This window comes from Neolamprologus brichardi, chromosome 18 (genome assembly GCF_056152115.1).
Source record: "Neolamprologus brichardi isolate AB-2024 chromosome 18, ASM5615211v1, whole genome shotgun sequence".
NCBI lineage: Eukaryota > Metazoa > Chordata > Actinopteri > Cichliformes > Cichlidae > Neolamprologus > Neolamprologus brichardi.
In genome coordinates this window covers 23,571,922-23,595,952 of record NC_142121.1, presented here as the reverse complement: position 1 = coordinate 23,595,952, position 24,031 = coordinate 23,571,922, and the positions used below count along the sequence as shown (strand labels likewise).

Sequence of the window (24,031 nt, the reverse complement as noted above, 5' to 3'; positions counted from 1 at the left end):
AAGTGACGGCAACAAAGTATTGTGAGCAGATCTCAATACGGTCTCCACTCACGCATACACACAGAAGACCAGATGAAAGAAGAAAAGCGCACACAAGAGACTGTCGCACAAGACGACAGGAGAGTAACAGGGAGTCGAGGCAAAAGACACTCTCGCGCTTTTGAGTAAGCGCGTGTGTGCGTGGCAGATTAGTACCACAGGCTTCATCATCACCCACTAATCCCAGCTGAGAGTTATACTCTCCCTCCTACCATCACAGTCACTTATTCCTTCTTCTGTCGTTTGCACTCCCACAATCCCAGAAACACCCATTACACAGATCCTAATCTGAGCCTGCACCGTCATCACGGGCGGTTTCTGCTGTCTCGTGGATTAGCAGGAGTTCACTGGCTGTGAAGGGAGTCTATTTTTGGATCGGGAAAAAAGATGTGGAACAACAAAGCTACTGTATTGGCATCTGGGATAGAAGAATGCCTTCAATTGTGTTTTCTGTGAAAGAGCCTTATAAAATGCTGAAGCTGTCTTTTTCCTGTGAGGATGACTCTAAAGAGACCTTGACTTTTCTTGCATCGTCACATTGATGCAAGAAAATGTTCTGCGGCTTTCTTTCGCTGATCATTAGGTTTTTACTCCCTATCATATACACCCCTGAACATCACTTCAGTCCAGTCAAATGGCAGGCCTGCTGTGGCAGCCTGTAGTGAGGAAGATGATGGCAGCAGATGTTTCGCTCAGTCAGTTTATTAGACTTTGATGAAATGTTCCTCTCCACTTATGGCAGGGATGCTGCACCTTTCTCTTACAATTACATGGACAGCCAAATGGATTCATCTTTGCTAATACCGCTTATGCTTCCCCTCTCTGATGTTGGCTTTCACCCCATTTTCTCTTTTGTACTCTCTGTCCTTCTCTTCCAACCCTTTCTTAGCGCATTCCCCGTTTCTCGTTTGGGGGAGAGTTGCTGCAGCTGCAGTGAATGTTAATAATGTGGCAAAGAGCTGAGTCACTGCAGGAGGTGCATTGCGCTGTGGATCGGATAGCAAATTGTTTGGGAAGCGGGGTGGATCGAGCCAAGGGTATGAGAGCTAAAGTTTATTGTTATGAGTCTCATCAAGGCCCTAGCTCTTTTTAAAGGGGCTGGCAGGAGAGACAGTCTGGACAACACTATTAAATGATGCAACAGTTTCCTAGACAGACACCTGTGGAGGTATTACAAGAAGACAATACATCTGCGAGTGCCTAATGCACCACTGGTTAATACGGCTTTCAAATTCAGCTGTGTTCATATCAAAAAGGCGAGAAGCGACGGAGACTGGAACAAAGAGGGATGAGGAAAAGAGATAAAAGAGGGAGATTAGAGGAGTGCAGCGGGGCTCCGACTGGTGGGGTGATGTGAAGGACAAAGCAGAGGGAAAGAAATTGACTTGTTACCTTCAATGATGTGTTTTCTGTTGAGGCCTCTCTCTGTCTCCGCTCTGCAACAAGAAGTACATGTCAGGGGTGTCAGCGCATACTCTTCATTACTTCACAGCTCTCGCGAATTGAAGCAGCTCCAGAACAAACTTTGCAGTTTGTTTGCAGTGTCTGTCCTGATCACCTCTGATTTTTCTCATGGCTTCTCACTGAGCACAGAAGCAAATACCTGATTTTTCTGTGCCTATTTAGGACTTGTTTAGACCAATAAGGCCAGCAGGTAAACTGCAATCAGCGCACAAAGTAATCTAGAGAATAGCACGCAGAGGTTTTCCCTCGTATGTCTGATTTCAGTCTATGATTTTCTTTGACTGCAGCACTACTCAGTACTATATTTATATAGCAGTACTTGTAGTTTATGCAACACTTATTCCATTTTCAACTTTAGACTGTATCATGACACTGTATGATACAGTGTTATGACACTGCAGCCACCTATTGCTCTGCAAGTTTTGCAGTGAGTCGGGATAACATAAAGCTCTTTTCACATGGATGTATCAGTATTTTAGAATTAGTACAATTCTGAAAGGAGACAATTTGCACTTTTGATGCATATGTACATGTTCCCTTAAGACAACTGTAGCATTTTTACATTTGCTTAAACTCAACTTTATATTCTTACTGTGTATTTTTACTTATTGTTTGGTATTTTTAAGGATCCATCCATCTTCCTCCACTCATCTTATTCAGAGTAGCCGTTGGGCTTTTGCCTATCCCAGCTGTCATAGTTTGGTTGGCGAATTACTCCTTGGACAGGTCGCTAAGCTATTGCAGGGCTAACCCATAGAGACAGCCAGTTTAAAGTCACCAATGAAGCTAACATGCTTGTCTTTGGACTGTGAGAGCAACCAGAGTGCCTGGAGAGATCGCACGCACACACTATACACAGAAGACCGTCTTGCTGTGAGTGCAGTGGCGCTAACTACCACACCACCGTGCTGCCCCAGTTTAGGAATATAGATATTAAATGCGTCACTATGTTTAGCTGGTTGCTAAATTGTCAGACATGCATTGCTAAGTGTGTAGTGTAGCCCACACATCATTTCTGAGAGTTGTTTTGCTAAAAACAGCTGCTGGTTCATTTGGAAATGACACTGGCGCTAACAGCTTTCCAATGACTTGTCTCTAGGCTCACTTGTGTTTACTCAGGCACTTAAAGATTTTCCCCACCCCTGCATTTTCCTTTTCCACTTTGTTCCTCTATTCTGTTTCTGCTCCAGTGTGTTTGTTTTTGTTCAGATGCCCGCGACTTGCCTTACTTCTCGCCTTGCTTCATTTCACACTTTCGTTTTCTTCCTCCCTGTTTCCTATGGTTTTTCCAGAGTGCTTATGGGATATAAACGCACTTGAAACACAAAGCATGCCATCCTTCCTCCATGTTATTGTTACTTTTTGTGCAAAAGACTGAAGAAACGCAATAGAGAGGAAATATGAATCTTGCAAATATCCAGGCATCCTGGGGTGAACTGATGTTTGACAAGCGAGCTGTGAGACAGTCTCGTAGCTCACTCAACTGGGGGTTAAGCAGTTGTTCTTTAAATCCATCTGTGTTGGAGAGATTTGAAATACCTTGACAGAATTCAGAGAGGATGAGTTTTAATTAAATTTACACAATTGAGGCTTGGCTCTAGTGTTCTTAGCCATCTAAGAATAGTCAAACAGTATGTGGATGTACCCATGGCCAGAAGACTTTTAGATACAGATGGCCACTAATGCAGACTGAGAATATTTTAGCGTGACAGCAGAAGCAGCTATGACTTTGGGCAGTTTGGCAAGAAAGCTGAGGGTGGCTAGAAGAGTAAGGAAAAGGGGTTGAGACATGCTGTCATTTTGTCCTCCACATCTGTGTCCTTGCGCTCTGTGTCATCTGTGTCACGCTCGCTGCAGCTGGAGGCAACGTTTTAAAGAATAGGCTCGTGTATGTGAGATGGCCTGACCGTCTGAGAAAGAAAACCCACCTGCTGGACACATGGATAAATATGTATGAACACATACTTACTTTCCTCCCCAGTACAGCTTTGTGGTGATCACCAGGCTGGATCTCCTGCAGGAAGACCGTCAGACGCATCAAAAGACCATTAAAAAAAGGTGTTCTCAAAAAGATGATATGTATGTGACCATACCTGCATGTGAGCATGATGGAATCTGCCTATGTGTACAAATCAGTGCAATCAACTATATTTATGTCAGCTGCCTTCCACCCTACACTGCACTTCAAACATCGAGTAAGTCATAGAGTATAATGACCACAGGGTCACTCTTTTTTTCTTTGAATTCTAGCAAGACAGCGCCCTCACTATAACCCACCCGCCATGCTTGAATGATCAATAATTCAAACAGGTCCACAGCTGAGGTGAGGTCGGGCAGAGAGCTGGCGTGAGCAGTTAAAAGGGGTGACGCGCATAACTGGGTTTTCTCTCGGCAGTGCATGCAGCAGAGCGAAATATAACTGATGTTTTCTGTGGTGGAGTTCCAGTTCACGCTCACCAGCATCTGTTTTGATTTGACATGAGCAAATTTGTCAAGTTTACACTTTCATTTAATGAATTGATTTATATAATATATCAAGTGAATTAATGTTGCTTGAAAATTTTCCACTTAACGTGGGACGCATGGATGCATGTTCTCAACATTAAACTAACTAATGTCACCAATACACAAAGCTTGAAAACAGATAAACACAAACATTTTGTGCATTTTGTACACCAGAATTATTAGGCTGCTTCATGTGGTTCGTGAACCATGCCTACCTCCACTAAAAGCATATTTGAAATAATTTACAACAAGGGTCCCAGGATAGAACTGAGGGGCTGCAATTCAACTGAAGGAATAAGGAAGAAAATAATAACAATTACTTTCTACCTAATGTTTTTGCACTACTTTGGTTTGCAACTAAGTTCCTACAAAGTTAACAACGCTTGCTCCTCTGTATATTTTAGCAGATTTAGATATTAAATGCTAAACCTCAAATCATGCTTATATTGGGATAATATCAGGACATTTACAGTAGCAGTAAGGATGCTTATGTTTTCATGTTTATCTATGAAAACATCTCGCTAATTACTAGCCAAGTGGTAGAACAACTCCTCCAGAAATGGAGAAGGTTTGCCTTCTTAGTAAAAATTGTTGCCCAGAGCTGCAGCCAACATGTGTCAAAAGATGAAACCTTTCCTGTTTGTGTCACTTTTTAATGCTGAGAGTCTAGCTAGACAGTATTTGGCCGTCACTTCCATCCAAACTGTAGATGACTGCAGCTGTTAGTGACCAAGGCAATTACAAGGAGGTGGGACACAAGGGAAAAATTGGGGCCATTGACTGGTCCCTAGACCTGTGTGACTGGGGCTTTAGCAGTCATTTTCCCACCAGCTGCCATCAGCTTCCTTTTGCAACCAATTGGGGAATTCAAATTTTTCCCACATGACAGGTGGTTGCCAGATGGTTACTCACCAGTCTCGAGGCTTCTAGGCCTATGTGACTGGGGCCTTAGTCCTTTAATCCTGCACTGTCAGCATAAAAGTCCAAAATGGCCAACAAGCTGTGTCTGTAAAACCTCAGTAGAAAGTCTACGGGAAAACGGTGCTCTGCCTCTGTAACTCTGCCGCTGACTTTATGGTCTCGGTTGCATCAAGTTTATTCTCTAAATTTTGGCACTCAGCCGATGAGCGAGGAATTTCGCAGTAAAATCTGGATTCAAAATGACAAGTGATGGTGAAATGACTCATCTTGAAGCTTTAGTCCATGATGAGGGATAAGAAGTAGACCAGAATGGATGCATGGGGACTGCTTTAGGTGCCAACAGTCTTGTTTAATTCTTTTATATTTCAAAAAGTAAGTGCTCCATATGCAAAGACAGTTTTCCACGTGGTGGGACCTTTGTGATAAACTGAAGTACCAGCTGTGAATCAGGTGTTATCACCCATGTCAGTGCCTGTTAACGCTGATGCTCTTGAATGGTTGAAAATCCCCGGAACGAAGCTCCGAAATCTTGTGGAAAACCCTTTCACAAGAGCGAATGCTCATATAGCAGCAATTTAAAGCCTGTGAATTTTAAATGGCATGTGCTTAATATACACACACCTGTTTGTGAGATGTTCGTGTTTTGGCATGCAGTATGTTCAGCGATACAGTGCATATGCAATCAAAAACACATTCTTGGATTCTTTTCGCTTTGTTGAGACGCAACACTTTACCTCCAGCACTTTTTCTTGATGATGTTTCCCAGGATTATCTCTGCTCTGTAAAGAAAAACACAAGAGATAATATGATTAGATCCCAGGCTTCCAGTTCTCTTGCAGCATTGTAAGTGTGTTATCTGCCACAAATCTGCACCATGAATGCCTGATTAAAAATCAGAAGGAGCCCAAGATAAAGGGTAAATGCCTCCTGTACTGCGCGCCTGAATTTCACCAGCGACCTTTAAAATTAATATTCATCCCCGTAAAACTCCACTGTGCTCTGCATTATTCACACAGACGATGCCCAGGCGAGGTAAATTGAGCTGTGAACATAATGCGGAGCCTCCAGTGTTGAATAAGACTATGTAAATCACTTTAGAGTCACAGCTACCTTTCATATTTGGCTTCCTCAGGTGCACTATTCCTGGTCAGGGTTAACATCTTTTGTCCTGGGGAGGAAAAAAGCTAACAGGACCAAAAGTAGAAGTGTGATTACAAATGGGAGACATCACTCACTTCCCCCCGGAGTAGACCTCGGCTGTGTCGAAGAGGTTGACCCCGCTCTCGTAGGCGATAGTCATCAGCTGCTCCGCCACCTGAAACAGGCAAGAAAAGTTTCCTCATGAAGCTCAGTGTGGCATAAGGCACTTCCATAAATAATAACCAAATTACACTTCAAAAAGGCGGGAAATTCCCTGAAGAAAGGAGTGTACGTCTGTTTACTGTTGAAATGCTCATCCTCCAGGAAACTGTACAGTCTCTTGTTGATTAAAGCTGTTTACTGCACAGTGTATTTCCCACTCTTTTTGACCTACTTCTTGCTCTTTATTCAGAGGACGACGTTTGAAAGGCCAGTTTAGTCGTGAGGACCTCCTCTGCCTGTACCAAGCTCTTATTTTGTTTTGTTTGTGCCTCTCTTAGCCCTTGTGTTTTATAAGCAATGATAAGATGTCCCCACTTCAGTATTTTCTCCCATCTAAGGCCAGAGCAGGACACTGGGAGAGGTCTTTTGCTTATCCTGTGAGAGAAATAGGATCTGATTACTTGGCTTTGGTAGAGCCACGAGGGACTTACTGTAGCAGCTTGCCGTGATATTGGGAAATTGATACCAAAATGATAACTGTGGTCTCACACCCACACCATTTTATATCCAGTTACACTAAATTACTCCCATTGGGGCCACAAATTGGTTTTTGTAAATGGTCTTACTTGTTGTATTTGGGTCTAGCTGAGTCTAAAATAGAGCATGAATAATACTGCATATTTAAGGAGTAAATAAACAATGTAGCGGAAGCTACTCTGATGCTACTGATACCCCAAATATCTTTTTCTGTATTCTTTAAAAAGGAAAATGCTGCAGATTGGGAACAGATATAATATTTAATAGAAAAATGATCAAGTTATATGTCTAATCTGAGAAAAGGAGGTGTGTCAGCTGATTGATGGATCTGACATGAAGTCTTACCTCGTCAGAGATCTGACCTCCAAATGTTACCCATGTTCCTGTGGGGGGAAAGTCATTGTAAAATATTTGTAACAAACAACAACATAGACATAGTCACTCATAGTGTCTTCTAATTAATAATTTGACATTTTTGGCATGGAGACACGACAAAATGCTTTCTGCCCTAAGGCCGTCACAGACAAATGTCACTACAGATTAAAAGAGAAATGACTCCATTATGCCATGTGTACAGATTTGCAGTTTAAAAGCAGTTTAAAGAAGAGCGACAAGCATTGTCGTATAATGCACTGTGTTTTTAGGTGGGATCCTTGAGGTGTTGTAGGGTTTGGGGGGAGTTCCTGTGTGTGTTTGCATTAAACGGCAGACCTATCTATCCACCCATCCACTGCAAACCTGCATATCTCCTGAAGCAAAGAGTAAAAACTTTCACAGGAAAAGTCAACTTGGACTCATGTGTGATTATTTGTCTGGATATTTCTTTTTCTGATTAGTTTCTGCAAAAGGTTGTTGCACACAGGGCATGTTAAAAGCACACCACACAAGCTCACAACAACACGCACACTTTAATACATGATTTACACTGTAAAAAATAAAAGTATTTTGTACTGAACTACCTGTGTGCTCATTATGATATTGCGCGCACATAGTTGCTTTCAAACTTGTAAATGAAATGAGTCATACCACAGCCTGATCTAATCATGATTTTTTTCCACTTAACATAAGCAAGGTAACCGATGTAATGCAACAAGTTAAAAAGTAGAAGCCATGTATTCAAGTATTTGTATCTTTAGATTGACCAAAGCCTGCCCTTTCTGTCTTACAGTGCCATGAAAAAGTATTTGCACCTTTCCTGTTTTCACACTGAAATGTTTCAGATCATTAAACAAATATAATGATAAATACAAAATGCAATTAAGTTATGATTTCATTTATTTAAGGGCAAAGTGTAAAGAATAAATGTCCCCACCTTTGTTAAATCATGAAATAACTTTGATTAACCACATGTTTTTCGAAAGCTGAGTTCATTTTCACTTGGTGTATCACAGAGCTGATTACTGTGGCACCTGTTGGATCAAGAAATCACTTAAATAGAACCTGACTGACAAAGTGAAGTCAGCAAAAAGTCTCAAAAAACAACACATCAAAAAACAGTCGATAAACACTTCACTGACATCTATTGGTCTGGAAAGGGTTACTATGCCATTTCCAAGGCTTTGGGACTCAGTGAACCACAGCGAGAGCCATTATCCTCAAATGTAGAAAATCTGGAACAGTGGTGAACCTTCCCAGCAGAGGCCAGACCGACTCATCCAGGAGGTCAAAAAAGAACAAAAGAACTGCAGACCTCACTTGTCTCAATCAAGAGAGGGACTGTGCAGAAATGTCCTTTTTTGATCAGCAGTAAGAGAAAACTGCTGCTAATCAAAAAAGACACAAAGGCTCATCTCACATTTGTGAAAACAACTTGATGACCCCTAAGACTTTTGGGAAAATAATCTGTGGACTGACGAGATAAAAACTGAACATTTTCGAAAGGTTGGATCCCCATTACATCTGCATAAAATTAATACATCCTTATATACAAAAAAAATCCTGCCAACAGTCAAATATGTTGGTCATAGTTTGACAGTCTGGGGCTTTTTTGCTTCTTCAGGAGCTGGACAGCTTGCATTAAATGATGGAAACAGAAACAGAATAAATTCTGTCCTCCTCTACCAGAAAATCCTGAAGGAGAATGTCCGGCCATCGCTTTGTGTCTGGAAGCTCAAGCTTGCTTGGGTTGAGCAGTAAACACACACGCAAGTCCACCTCTGAATGTCTAAGAAATACGATTATGAAGGTTTTGAAGTGTCCCATTTCCAGACTTCAGTCAGATGACGGAGTGAGATGCTTTGGCTTGACCTTGAACAATCCGTTCATGCTTGAAAACCCTCCAGTGAGGCTGAATTAAAACAATTCTGCAAAGAGTTCCTCCACAGAAATGCAAAAGACTCATTGTCAGTAATCACAAATGCTTGATTGCAGTTCTTGCTGCCAAGAGTGGCACAACCAGTTATTAGGTTTAGGTGGTAATCAGTTTTTCCCACTGGGCCAGGTGGATTTGGATAGCTATTTTTCCCTTAATAAATGAAACCGTCAATCTTTGGAATAAATGATGATTTTGATTATCTAAAACATTTAAGTGTGACAAATCAAAATGGGGGCAAATACTTTTTCACAGAATTTAACATCAACATTTTGTTACTTATTAATATAAGTATAGATGTTGTATTAAGGCTGATGAACTGAGAACAATTCCCCAAACTTTATTTAAGCATAAAATTCTTGGTTTTGCTGACATGAAGCAGATTCCTGAACTGTGAAAGTGGGAACAAAGGCTTCTTTTATACCAATGAAAACTGAATAATCCGCACCCTGCTTGTGAAATCCAGTATGCAATCTATTAAACATCTGTGGACTGCACTGATGTATAGTAATCTTGTCTACACTGTAGACAGACACTCTTAGAGTCTCTGTCCTTCTTTAGTATAGGATGAAGACAGCTATTGTTAGAATTTATCTGTTGTCTCAGTTTTCTCTTGCCTGCTCCTGTCACATAAAGCTTGTCACTATCGCCCACTAATAAGAAATAATTGAAAAGCTGGTGTAAAATCTGTAGCCAACTGCGTCAGAAGTATAACACCAGGCTGGTGTTGGCTCAGCCTGATTTTTTTAAACTGGCACTGACCAAAAAGAAAAAAAAAATCAATTAAATTGTTATGTGCAGGTTAGTTTTAAAAACATAACCACAAAACTAAGTTATTCAGACACTCCGTATTGAGACAAATTATCAGTGCTCCTTTCTATAGAGGAAAGGTGATACTCTCATTCCCCTTAATGTATCTGTAACATGCAACTTCTTTCGGTGCTATGCTACTGGAAACTGAATTTCCCGGAGGAACCCACCCAAGGGATTAATAAAGTTTCATCTAATCTAATCTAATCTAAAATAAATGAATGTAATGTAAGAAATAATGCAGCTGTATCTGTAACCAGTAGTCTTTACTCAAGAAAGTAATGTATTACGCATGATTTGTTGTTTCTTTTTCCTTTTTAACGCATTACATACTTAATTACTACCAGAAAAAGTAATTTATTACAGTATTTCATACTTCATGTATCCTTATCAGGTAACAGTGTTAACTTTGGACTAGAATCCGACAAACTTTTTTTTAAAAATATATATCTTTCTTGTAGTATTTAACACAAAATAGAAAATATAAAACATAGACATAGCTTCTGGGTTGAAATAAGGCCGGTTTAGAAATACCTTAAACCTGCATTGTATCTGAAGGCCACCAGATGGCAATAGATCTTGTTGCAAAATTACTTCTGGACCTGCAGACGCTGATGCGAAACAGCTTTCTGTCTTGACCTTTGTAAACATTTTCCGTACAGTTTTTGGACTCAGCAGTGGATGACATCACGGTAGCTATGTCTATCTTTTATACTACGCATGGTTCTTCACTAGCTTTGCATTAGCATGCTGTCTGTGTAGATTAGCGCGTTGCTCTGTCAGCTAGCCACAGAGAGGAGTGAAGTTCTAACATTGAAAGAAGTGAAGTGATTTTTTTTTATCTTTAATGGAGTTTTTTGCAGTTCTTCGATTCCTGGTGAGCTCTGCTATCACTCCCTTCCCTGTTCCACCCCAGGTGTTAACCATTCAACCCTCTTTGTAGGCAAATATCTCCGCAAAAAGACACAACCGCAGTACCATTAGCATTAGCTCACTTCATTAAGCATTAGCAATAATAATGGAGTTGTTTCTATCCTGAATGCCGTTTGCATTTTAATCGTCATCCTCTTGTCCTTTTCTGAAATAAAAAAAATAATGTTCATATCATTACTTTTCAGAAGTTCCCCTTTGTCCTCCTCCCTGTACACGGAAAAAGTCAGCTGATTGTAGTGCCGGAAATTTTTTTTTTCTTTCTATTCACCATTTGTGTAGATAATTGAAGAGCCATTGAAAACTAACAACATAATTATAACTGCAGTGTGACTACTATATTTAGCACGGTAATGCATTACATTACTGCATAAAAATGTGATTAGCCCAGTCTGACCGTCTGTATCCAACACATTAAGGAAAAACATTTTGTTGCCAAGAGTTTGAGGAGAGGGTTATTATCACCCATGTCTTTACAGTATAGTGAAGGTGTCACCAGCTGTTGGTCAATGTAGCTTTGCACAAACACTGGAAAGAACATCTAAAAGGGGACTGTGCCCAGACCAGAAATGCTCTGTATACTTTAAATATTCTCCTTGTTTTCTGTTGTACTCACAGAGCCTATATAAAAGATGGATGTACTCTGGTACAGGACAGTGACGTCAATACTTAGACCTACAGTTAATCTAACAGCCAACAGCAGCCAAAACCCCTAGTTGCTGAAAAAGTGTGTCCAATTGTATAGAAGTCTATGAGAAAATGACATTACCTCCCAACTGATCTATGACATCAGCCATAACTTTCCTAGCGATTTTACATCTCAGTTGTATGTCTTTGAATACAACGCAAGCTGGCTAAGTTCAGCTCTTATATGAAGCCAGTGGTTGTGCTAAACTAAGATAACAGGCTCCTTAGATTCAGTGTCTAACCCTCCAGAGAGTGAATAAGTATATTTCCAAAACTTCCACTGATCCTAATAAAAAAGCTAAAATGACGTGTTTTCATCCTCACAGTGAAATTATATTATTTTGATTCCTTTCCTCTGCAGAAAACTGGTGCAGCGAGGAATCAATGTTTTGCTCAAGGGCACTGCTGTGTAGCTCAGGCTTGCCGATATAAAGAAGGGAAACGAATTCCCTTTAGCTGATGAATGTTCATTCTCTTCACTACTCCTCCCTCCTGCTCGCTGTGGTGTGGCTTAATCTACAAGTAAAAAATCACTATGATTAACTTAATCATTTACAGTTTGTCTGCTGGGCCTGGGCAGCACCGCTCCTTCGCTTTGTCCCCCTTTCAAGGAACTTGTCCCACACACAATAAGCATTAACGCACGAACACAGTCCTATCAAGATGAGTCATAATGAGAGTATTTACCCTGTGGTGTGCGTTGGATATATGTGATAATTGAGCAACTTGTTTGCTGAAACCAGTGCTATTAATTAAATATTAACAGGAAAAATGCTCTGCAAACAGCTTTCTGTTGTCTCTCGTGACTTTCCGTACATATAAAAGATGCATGAGGTTTAGAAACGGGTGAAACTATATGAATGAATTAAATAAAAAGAAAGAAAAAATACCTGTCCCCTTCAGCTTAGCTCTTATGTTCTCTCTCTACATGCCGAGGCACACGGAGGCGCCGACTTGACACTTTGATTCATATGATTTTTATTATTTACTAATGCTAATTAGTTGTACTCACCGAGCCCCAGACAGGAGACACGCAGCCCAGATTTCCCCAGGTTCCTATGAAGAAATAACACGATTAAGAAAACTATTTATTTAGACTTCAAATGTCATCAGTCGAATGTGCCCCTGTAGTTCATGAACCAAAAATTTCTGCATAAACAAGGACAGAATCAGTGTGGCTTCCAAATCATGGCGAGAGGCTGAAATGAAATAACATGCAGCAATTAGGGCACTTAGAGTATAGAGCAGGAATTTGAGAATGCAGGGTTTGATAACAGCAGTGTGTGGTGTGTTATGCTGGATCAAGAGGAGATTCACCTAAACTGATAATCACTTTTATCTCAGGCTATCATGAATCATAATTGAGAGATTACAGTCGGAGGACAGTTGATTTATTTACTCAATTCAGAGCTTCAGTTCTCTGAAGGAACAGGGAGGCCCTCAAGGACCGTGAAATATATTTCACTGATAAATAAAAAAAATATTGTTTTCACTGTGACGCTTTTTGACAAGTGTTGACCTTTGCATCTCCCCTCTAATTTGAAACGCAGTGTCTTATTTTGCAAGATTTCAGGGGGCACCGTAGTCCTCTAAGACTTCTGTCAGCTATGAACAGGAAACGGAGGTGAGAGTTCTCATGGGCTCATCAAAACTAGACAACAGAAGATTAGAAAAACAGTGCCCGGTCTGATGAGTCTCAATTTCCGATGTGACATTCAGATGGTATTTGCTGTAAACAACATGAAAGCATGGATCCATCCTGCTTTCTATCAGCTGTTCAGGCTGCTGGTGGTACAGCGGTGTTGGGGACATTTTCTTGGCACACTTTGGACCCCTTAGTATAAACAGCCTCCCTGAGAATTGTTGCTAACCATATCCATCTCTTTATGACCGCAGTGTACCCATCTTTTGATGGTTGCTTCCAGCAGCATAGCACACCACATTATCTCAGACTGCTTTTTTAAAACTTGACAAGGAGTTTACTGTGCTCAGATGGCCTTAATCCAATAAGGCACCTTTAAGTTTTAGTAGAACTGGGGATTCACGTCATGGATGTCCAGATGACAAATCTGCGAGGATTGTTTCCAGCACCTTGTTCCATCTATACCACAAAGAATTAAGACAATTCTGAAGGCAAAAGCCGGTTCAACACAAAACTACCAAGGTGTATCTAATAAAGTTTCTCCTCGATAACAGTTCTATTACATCCAGCTGATTTCTAGCACTGTAAAAAGGCACTTTTAACTCTCATTATCAGCATGGAAGATAAACTAAGACATCAGGCTTCTTACCACACTTCACTCGGAGTCTCAACTCAGCACTTCACATTTAGTTTTATGATCTGCACCATTTCAAGTCCAACTGTGAGGGGAACTCATGTGGTGCGAGCATTTAATTGCTTAATGCAGACGACGACTGCAAGAGCAGAATGTTCTCCGCCCCAGACGCCACAGGTGTCTCTGCACACTGTGATGGATGTACACTGCTGGTGAAAGAAAACTGTGACAAGGGGACTGAAAACCCTGCAAAGGGAAATTACATGAAGGTCGTGAAATTGAGTCGTTGTCTTTTGACAGAATTATCAAGGGCACATAAACAAAACCACTTTATTCTGAGATGGGGGAAAAAGTGAAAATAGGAACAGAAAGTACCTCCAATTATGGTCTGGGGATTGTGCCTTCTGTTCTTGTTTTGCAGGCATTTACTCATTACAACAAATGAGGCTGTAAAAAATGCCAGCAGTCGTTTTCTTGTGCCTGACAACTAATGGCCTGTGCCTGTCTAGATGAAGGCAGGCTAATTCGAGCCTGCGCTGTCTAACTGCGCCCTTAGCCAATTCAATTAGGTGTCCAGCATGGCGAAGCATCAGTCATCGAGTCAGTAGTTCGACCCGGCTGCCAAGATCAAAGGGTAAAACATATAAATGAAAGTGTTTACATGTATACAAGACGATATGTGAATTCAGGGATGTATTGAGTAATTTATGTGCCAATAACTGCTTGACAGGAGACAACCAGGAGACAGATCTCACTGCTGTCACAAATCATGGGATGCATTCTTATTTCTCATATGGTGGAGGAGTTTGCATATTGTATCCTCCATCTCTCTGATGTATTATGGAGTGGGATCTATGATCCATGAAAGTGTGGGGGAAGGGCTGGACTGTAGCTTAGAAGTGTGTTACTAACTCACTCTGTGTGTGTTCGGTCGGCCTGGGGAAAAGGGGGGGGGGGGGGGGGGGGGCGGCAATCGAGGACAAACCTCACTTGATGTTAAGGAATGTGCATTGGCGCATTTATTGCCATTAATTCTGGCTAAAGTGTCAACCTAATGCTTGGACCTGCTTCAAATTGTGGCTACATCTGCCTTGGATCTTCGTTTATAATGTTTTCATGTTTGCAGTGAATCATTCGTGCATACTCTCCCCACTATAAACAAGCTGGCAGGCACATTCCATTCCCAAATAAAGCTGGCTGTCCTTGAACAAAACGCTAACTTCATATCTGGAGTTCCTCCAACAGTTCAATGTGAAACGTTTGTGTGCTACTTCAAATTCACACAGTCCACCTTAATCAGAAGGTAAAAAAACCCACAAACAAACAAACAAAAGAAAAGAAAAACTGATGTTCAGCAGCTGGAGAAGCTGCCTTGCTACTGCTTTCTAGTTAGCAGTGTTGTGGTCAAGACGTCAGGAAGCAGCAGCAGCAGCAGCGCGCTGGAAAACACGGTTTATTAACCACCCAACCTGCTACAGAGCAGAAATAGAACTGTCCATGCCTCAGATGTGGATGCCAGCACCTTCCAAAGAGCCTAATGACTCAGGAGATTTACAGCATGGCCTTTGCAAACTAAAAATAGACAATATACAGCTTTGTATTTTACATATAATCTAGTAGATGGTAACATAAACATGCAAAAGAGAGAGCAGCTTGTCTGAACACAAGTTGCACATAAACAAATTTGCGAGGCAGCGAGAGTGGCCCCTCATGCTTGATTGGTCCCCAAAAGAAGCCTTGAAGTAAAATGACAAATGAGTCATATGATGACGCCCCCACAACACAAACCTGTCACCACTTATGAGCATCCGGTGAGCTCCTACTGTATGTAGCCCTTTCTATTCTTAGTAGATCTCTAGCCAAAGAAAAAATATATCAACATCTGTGTGATATATTATGCTTTTTATTGAGCTGAAGCATTTTGAGGAATGGCCTCCTACTGTAGAAGGGTGAAACACTCATTTGGTTCTCAAGTCACATACACATTTTTTTTAAACAACATTGGATTGTTCAAATCAATAACTGTCAACAAACACTGTCAAGGTTTTGGGTAAATGGATAAACTTCCTCACTGGCAGGGGATTAATGCAGAATAAGCAAGCCCACGCGAGCCAACCTTGATGGGGGTTGATGGGGATTAGACAACACCCATTTCAACGGCTTCCACTGCTTTCTGTGCCATCTGTAAAAATCCGCACAGGGTCATATGCTGGATATATCAAAACCACACTGTGTGAACGGGACAACAAGGGAAATAAAATCATGCACTTTTTGCTTGGGGCGAAAAGTGAATAGATTAAGTGTGGAGGGAAAATAATGCAGCAGAGTTGCATGGAAGAAAAAAAACGCTGATGAAGGTGATGAATGGAGATGATAAGGAGACGGGGAGCTACGAGGAGACAAAAAGAGACACGAGCAACAGACTCGAGCTTGCAGTTGCAAGTCCAAGCCCCGAGTCTAAGCAGATCAAACGCCCTCTACAGATAACGCATTCTATATGACACAGAATGGGAAATGGGAAATGACAGCCAGCTCCCTGCAGGGGCTTGTGTGGTGTGTGTGCTCGTGTGTGAGTTTGCGATTGTGTGCGTAATAAAAAGGCCAGAGTCTGGACACGACTTCCTGCTTTGTTTTTTCCACAGGGCCGACAGTGTCGACATTGCGTTGGTTCTTTCCGTTTTCCGTGCCGTGCAATCAGACTCACACAAACGTGATTTTAGAAGCCTGCACTGTTACATTTGCTTGTTATTCGTTAATTTAAACGCCTCTCAAGTGACTGATGGGTAGAGGATCTCACACAAAGTAGCTATTTTAGGAAGGGGCACATGACTGAAGCTGTTGACCCTGTATTGAAAAACATGTGGGCAGATCTGAAGTGGTTGATTCAGTATGGTGTGGATTTTAGAGAGTTAGGCAACACGGGAATTATATCTGCATGATAACTAGAAAACCTGGCTGGCTGTGGTTTCAATACAGCACATGCTGCATGCAAGCTTTCTTTCCTTTGCTTAAATTTGAACGTAGACGTGTAAATATTTTGATCTCAAAGCATTTTGTGAGATTAATAGGTGGGGTTTTTTTGGGGGGCGAGAGTGAAGATGTGCTCGGCTCTGCCAGCGAGCATTGCTGCAGTGTGTACGTGCTGCATTTAGACACATGCAGCTTTCTGTTTTCGCTTCCCCTTTGTAATTACAGAGGCTATTAAGGAGAAAGGGATAATATTGTTTTCATTGCAGGGCAACACTTTAATAAAATCACTGTGCTTACAGAAAGCCATCTCGGCTGTGACCTTTAATTAAAATGCAGCGAGTCCCTGCAAACTCCCTAGCTTTTTTAACTGAGAGATTGTGTGGTACTTATCCTCGGGGGCTTGTTTGGTCTTTGGGCAGAGTGGAGCTCCATACTACAGGGCTCCTGTTGTGCAACACCCTGGCTCACATTATTAAATCTACACATCATTGCAAAACGGTTGAGACAAGCACTGGAGTAAGTGGTGTTGCAACATGAAGTTTTTGTTTTCGCTGAAGGTCGATGAAGACGTTTGATTTGTGGCGAAAAACAACAAGTCGGAGAGTGAAAACAAACTGCCAAGTGCAAAAGCAGCACGATCGGCTGTGTGAGTGCAGACGTGTGTGAAGGCATGCAAGGCGCAAACGCACCTGCGCACGTCACATACAGATCATCAAGGTTCACGGTCGTATGCACACAGAAGGAGGTAACAAAGCAAGCAAGGGTATTTTGTGGATCCGTAATGACATAAAACGGCACTTTATGCTCCAGCAACTTGTGGTAAAAATGCAGGAAATTTTGCATAGAGATATTATTTGTGAATACATTGTTGTTGTTAAGTTTTGTAAAAATTTCAGTCATTTTGTTGTGGATATGTGTTTTCTTTCAAGTGTTGATGTGGTTAGGAACAAGGCAAAGATTTAGCTATCAATGGGCTCCAGCAGTGAGTGTCAAAACTCGAGAAAGAAAGAATCCTGTGCATATCTGGCTACTTTTTCCACTGCAGTTTTCGAATTTATCAATCAGAGAATAACAATCATTATCTCTGTATAGGAAATAACAATCATAGCATCACTAAAAGGGCTCAGAAATGTTAGCAAATTTCTAGATGGATGTGAAGGAATGTACAAAGAAGTGGAAAAATTTGAGGGAAAAATATATTTGACTGATCATAACAAAAAGCAGGAGGGAAAAAAAGTTTATTAGGCTCTGTTGGCTAGCACAGCATGCAACACATCAGGGCACGACCACAGGGTAATTAACCTTTAAAGCCTGAACTGTGAATTAAACTGTGAATTAAATTGTGAAAAAATTCTGTTTTGTTTTTTTAAACGAGTGTTTGTTGAACCTTCTGACAAATTAAAAAAGAAAGAAATTAAGTATTGATATGCCAGTATGAGTTTTAATTTTTGATATTTGCTATATCCCATATACCTGCACAAATGCCGGCAACAACCTCAGGCACTTATGTCGATTACGTAGACTCTACAGAGCCTCACGCAGAAGTCTAAATCAGGCATACATGCAGTCTTCAGCCCCAGATTCACACATGTGACCTCAATAGCTCTCGTGATAGTGGGGTGAGGCTATGTATTGGCCCCCATGCTGTTAATGACAAATGCCTTTTTTCACACTTTGGGTCATGTGATGACTCACGTGATTAATAGGAGGACCACCTCCAAAGGGATGCTTCTACTAGGGGCAGAAATCTTGCGCTCTACTTCAGTTGTTTTAGAACTGAAGAAGCCTCTTGGATGAGTCCAGTTCCCTCCTTCCAAGCACTCGAGAGCTTGTACTCACATTAATATACTGCTTTTCTAGTTTTACCGACCATTCAAACCTCTTTACTACAAATTACATATTAACAGTGCATTCACAGCACTTTATTCTATAAACTTAAAACACTCAATTTACCTATTATCTGTGGCCAGTTGAGAACTGCCAGTTAACCTAACCTGCATGTCTATGGACTGTGGGAGTGAGCCGGAGCACTTGGAAGAACCACATGCAGTCATAGGTTTCTGCTGGTTTCTTGCTTAATCTGGAATGTCCTTGACTGAGCAGATTGAAATATGGCAACAAGACAGCCCCTGCTGGCTCTGTGACTACAAAATAAAATATGAGCCATCACAGATTTTTAAGCTTCACCCTGATACGACCTGAACAAACGACGTCCACACTCCTTAGATGTTAATGATTAAGGTGCCCCTGGAGAAATGGTCCTTTTTAACAAACCTAATTTAACCCTATTTGTTTTTTCTGTAAGGTCTGATCGCCTGACGGCTTATTGAATCGAGGGCCTCAAAAGGCTCGAGGCACACTAGACGGAAAGAATCAGAATCACTCAGAGTTTGCTGCACTCGTTTCCTTCCAAATTTTTCATTCCCTCATGTGAGACTGCAACAAAACAAAGCGAGAGTACCTTAAAATGACCAGTATGAACCACATTTTCTGGCTATTCTGTGTGCACGAGAAAAAAACAACAAAAAAACCTTCTTTTGTACGGCTGCCTCGTGCATTACTCACGCCGTCAACACGCAGATGTTGACGGCGTGAGTAATGCCGTCAACATCTGCGTCTCTGTGGAGGCCTCTCTCTCTGCTGCCCGCTGATAAGCTTGCATCCAAAGAAACCAACAGAAGGGTTTGTTTTTTTTCCTGCATGCCCATCTGCAGCGCAGCTCCGAACCAACCAACCGGAACTTTCCCCAAACCTCCTGAACTGTCAAAAGGCCTCGCTGCCTAATGACCGTTATGTACTACAATCCCAGCAACCAGGGGCTCCCTACCAGCGACCAGATATAATGTGCACAACTTGTGAAGCTGACAACGACGTCACATTTTGTTACATCCCCAAATTTTGGGCCAGTTTTATACGCTTTTTGTGGCTTTGCGTATTATTTTAAGAGGTGGAAGAGATTAGGCAGCACTGAAAGGTTGCAACCAGGGACCCTACAATTAGAACTCCACTATATTTGGATTACCATAACAACTAAAATGCTGGGGGTGGTGGTATTATTAGTTTATGCCTGCTTGCTCTGTGCACTACTTCTCCTGCTTTCACTTGCTATACGCCTTCAGATGTTCCCAGTGTGGAGCCTCAATGGCATCAAATGCCCATACACTCAAGGATATATAATGCAATGCGTGAACGCATACACCCACAATCGCACAAAGTCTCAGTGTGATTTGTTATCACACAGAGAAAAACTTCAAAGAATTTGTTGTACACAGATTTAGTACTTGGACTTGGCTTCACTTCAAGAGAAAGAGATTCCCTGTCAGATGGCGTCCGAAGCAATATGAGTTTCTAACTGAACAGCTTTGGGTCGAATGTTTGGAAGGAGAAAGGCAGCCTGAAAGATGGAGGAGCAGAAAATATCAGACAAACAGGGAGCAAAGAGGGGACGTGACTGATAAGAGTTTTCATCCAATATTTGTTTCTCTGTGGTGAAAACAGGAGATTTGCTGAGGGCTTGGAGCAAGCTTTACTATGAAAGCACTCCAGCTGTTTTCACAAAAAGCTTCAGTAATAATCAGATTTTGAGAACTTTGAAAAGTGCGGCACAATTTCAAAATCAATTTACCCGCATAATAGGGGGGGGGGGGATTAAATAAATAAATAAAATGATGTAAACGGGGAACCCAGTTGTCGCAATGAAGACTTGTTTAGCACCCAGAGCAGATTGAAAATGGCCATTACAATGTTGTTATGGAAACGAGATGAGATTGTATGACAAGCAGACACTTATCACAGTTAGCTGCTCAGCAGCCAATCTGCCCAGATTCTGCTAATTGCCTCTTTTTGTCTGAACTGACCTGCGTGCCCTAATCTGCTTTTTCATTCAGCCTCCTAATTCTTCTTCATTCTACGTCTTTTTGTTTTTCCTTTCTTTCTTTTCTTTCACCACCCTCTCCGTCTCTCTTGATCTCGACACTGCGAACGGTGATGTCACCCTCTCCAGCGAGTTAACGGTGTGAGGTGAAAGCTACGATTTTGCTCCCGTGGTCTGGGTTAAGAGCCCACTCGCTGAGTTAAGAGCGCATTGTTTACTTGGCCCAGCCTTGTTACAACTCCCACACAGACGCACATGGAGAGCTCTACCGCCCGTCACTGCTCAGCTACTGTCACACTTTCCAGAATGTACTGTAAGGTTGCGGCCACTTATTGAGAGCGCCGCGTGGCATTGACAAAGTATTAAAGCCAGACTTTAATTACAAAAACTGGATGTGATTTAGATGCACTGAATAGTCTGTTTATCTGACTATACTGAGTGCACTTTACCATAATGCCAGACACCTATTTTAGAATATTTTCATGCACATTAGTTTGGCTTTTGCTTCTCCCACTACTATCAATACTGCTTCTTTTTCTTCTTTTTATACTAGAGGCCTCATACTCCAATTTATCGTGACGTATCCTGTTGCGTTTCTTTTTTTACAGCATAAATTCTTGTGGGACCCCTGTTTTTGTTCCCATTTCTCTGCGCCAAGATCACCGGTGTGATGATTCGCATGCTGGTTATGTTCTTACGAATCATCTAATTTTCATTATATTAGTATGGTGATGTCTTTGTGTCAGCAGGGTTTTCTGTGCATAGTTTTTGGTCGTCTCATTATATGATAAGTAATAATTCCTCGGAATGTGTCCCCTATATGGGCACCACTAATGAACGTTAGCATTTGAGCTGTGCCAGAAAGAGGTCAAATCTGGTCAGCGTTTAAAATCAACGTTCTAAAAATATGCTTTTAATATAACGTTCAAGTCTGACTAAAGGTCCTAATCTTAAAGCGTTTTTATCAGTCACTGCTACGTTAAACCGTCTTCTGTCTTCCTCTCTCACTCTTTTCAAATTACACTTGCAGCCACTTAAATTCACATGTTCACGTCTGGAGCTCAAAGCAAAGCCAACAGCATAAACTGTCCCAGATCGTAGATTGCTGCGCTAATAACTGTGGAATTAAGGATGCCAATAGATTTGCATACTTGGAAAAAAAAACATGTCTGTACTTTTCTGTCTTTCTTTCTTGACACACACACACACACACACACACAAGCAACATCCCACTCATCACCTGTCACCGCTCACATATCTTCATTTTTTCCCTTCTTCTCTTTTTTCCACCTTATTATCTTGTGTTTTCTTTCAAATTCATTTCTTTTTCCTCACAGTGAAAATTATGAGAGCTTTTCACACCACACACTGGGAAACTGGGAAAAGAGGGGAGAGGAGTAAACTAACTATAAGCAGAGCTCCTCTTTCTTCCTCACTCTCTTCTCTCCACACAGCCTTCATCTCCTCAAGTTTACGTACCGGTACTTCATGCCGGTGAGCTTTGCCGTCGACTCCTTGAGGCTGTGGTGGTAGCGGTGGGTGAAGGACCCCAGGCTGCGAGCTATTAGGGCCACTGTGCGGAACCGGGCACGAGCCTGGCTGGCTGTGTTGGGGCTCGTTGCGTTCTGCTTGCTGTGCTCGCCATTTCGAGGGGCCTTGAGCCCGTGATCTGTACATGCAAAGGACACCTGCATGGCTCGAGGCAAAGGCCGCTAGAGCTGCTCTGTTTTAGTCCTTAAAGTGCTTAAGAGTCTTTTTTTATTTCTAGTCTGCAGAACTAAGCTTATGTGAAGTTGAAAATCAAAGGTCCGTGCCAATTCCGGCCGCTGATTCTCATATGGAGATGGCACTAGGAAGTGATGCACGGCTTTATTCCATCTCTTTTGAGAGAATTTTCTCAAAGTTATGCTACGTGAAGCTCAGGCATATCAGCGGCGGTCCCGGTCAGTGTGTGTGTGTGTGTGTGTGTGTGAGGCGCTGAGATCCTGAGCTGGTCTGGCTCCACCTGAAAAGATGGGAGAGGATGGAGATGGAGGGAGAAGGATGAAGAACAAGGACATGAGTTGCTTGTAGAGCTGTCTGTTTAAGATGAGCACTTGACTAAAGGAGAAAAAAAATATACTGCTAAAACCAGAAAAAAAGACTGATCTGACAAAAAAACCTGTGAGACCTCTTTGTAATTTCTTCTTGTGCTGCTTTCTTCAGTTTAACACCTCCTCCTCACATGTCTGAGCTGCTTTGTCATGGCGAGGCAAAGAATGAGCACAAGTTTTTTTCTTACATTTCTGTCACATTTATCTCTTTCTCTCTGCGCTGTTCCCTCATCTCTCTGTCTACATCTTCCATTCCACCTCAACTTTTGGCTCTTCGTTTCTGGTTACTCAGCCTTTAACCCTTCTTTTTTTTTAATTCTTTAATTTATGTTTTTGTTAGTGTGCTCAAGGTTTTGTCAGGCGACTAGGACTTGCGGGTGTCTCTGGAGTCCACCTTGCTCTCCAATCACAGCTAAGCCTTCTAGTCAAACACCTGGCGTGAGGAGAGTAACACTGCACCACCACATCGGGTGCTCAGCAGCACACACACACACATGCACATACACACGCACGCACGCACACACACACGCACGCATGCTCACAGACAGTGTCTCACTCCTGTCACACATCTTAAAAATAAGGTCATGCTTTCACAGAAACGCAAATGCTCGCGAATAAATGCTGCACATGCACAAGCATTTCTGGCATTTGCTTCCACACGTGAGCCAAATCTTCATTTACACAAGTGCTCTTACACGCAGCGAGTTGCCGGCGCTCTGTGAGAAACAAGGACAGAGCTGGATGAGAGTCTTGATTGATGCTCCTTCTCCTGGAACTTTGAGAGCGATCAAGCGCTGTTACGTGCTGAGCAGGGGTCCCAGAAAGATCTGCATCCCAGCTGAAGCGGCATTTCCCACAGATGTCCTCAGACCCGGCAAACAGCCTTGTCCCGTCTCCAAAGTCCTCGAGCAAGTAGCAGAGCTTTTATGGTCCCCGGCTTTGCAGCAAGTGGACTCTGTGTGATAAAGGGACCCTGGAACAGCAATGGACGAGCAGAGAGGAGGAGGAGGAGGAGGAGAAAGGAGGATGCATGGTTTCTCACTTCAGGGAGAAGAGGACAGATGCAGTGAGGAGGCGAGGAGCAGCGCGTGATTAGAGTAGAGAGAGTGAGCCAGTAACTGAATGAGGAAGAGAGACTGTGTGTATAGGCTCCTGGCTCTCACTGACTGGCTCAGAACTGCAGTGTTTTTCACTATGGCGCCACACAATCGGAGAGAGAGAGGGAGAGAGAGAGGGAGAGAGGTAGATTCTGAATGGGAATCAAGAAGACTGAGTTGCTGCGACTTTAATTAGTTGAAGAAAATCCACTTTA

The 24,031-nt window shown here is 42.0% G+C and overlaps 1 protein-coding gene across 2 annotated transcripts in view; it reads right to left on the bottom strand.

Moving 5' to 3' along the window:
- kcnab1b (potassium voltage-gated channel subfamily A regulatory beta subunit 1b) overlaps window positions 1–24,031 on the bottom strand; it is a 44,581-nt gene that overhangs the window by 11,165 nt on the left and 9,385 nt on the right. The window contains exons 1-8 of one of the 2 annotated variants that reach the window (XM_006786577.2): window positions 23,415–23,876; window positions 22,106–22,631; window positions 12,519–12,562; window positions 7,114–7,151; window positions 6,165–6,244; window positions 5,664–5,708; window positions 3,473–3,517; window positions 1,432–1,475 (exon numbers count right to left, since the gene is read on the bottom strand). In XM_006786577.2, coding sequence (XP_006786640.1) covers window positions 1,432–1,475; window positions 3,473–3,517; window positions 5,664–5,708; window positions 6,165–6,244; window positions 7,114–7,151; window positions 12,519–12,562; window positions 22,106–22,320 — 511 coding nt within the window. In that variant the 5' untranslated portion in view covers window positions 22,321–22,631; window positions 23,415–23,876. Of the gene's footprint in view, window positions 1–1,431; window positions 1,476–3,472; window positions 3,518–5,663; window positions 5,709–6,164; window positions 6,245–7,113; window positions 7,152–12,518; window positions 12,563–22,105; window positions 22,632–23,414; window positions 23,877–24,031 lie in introns of those variants that run through there. The other variant, XM_006786576.3, reaches the window with a different exon arrangement.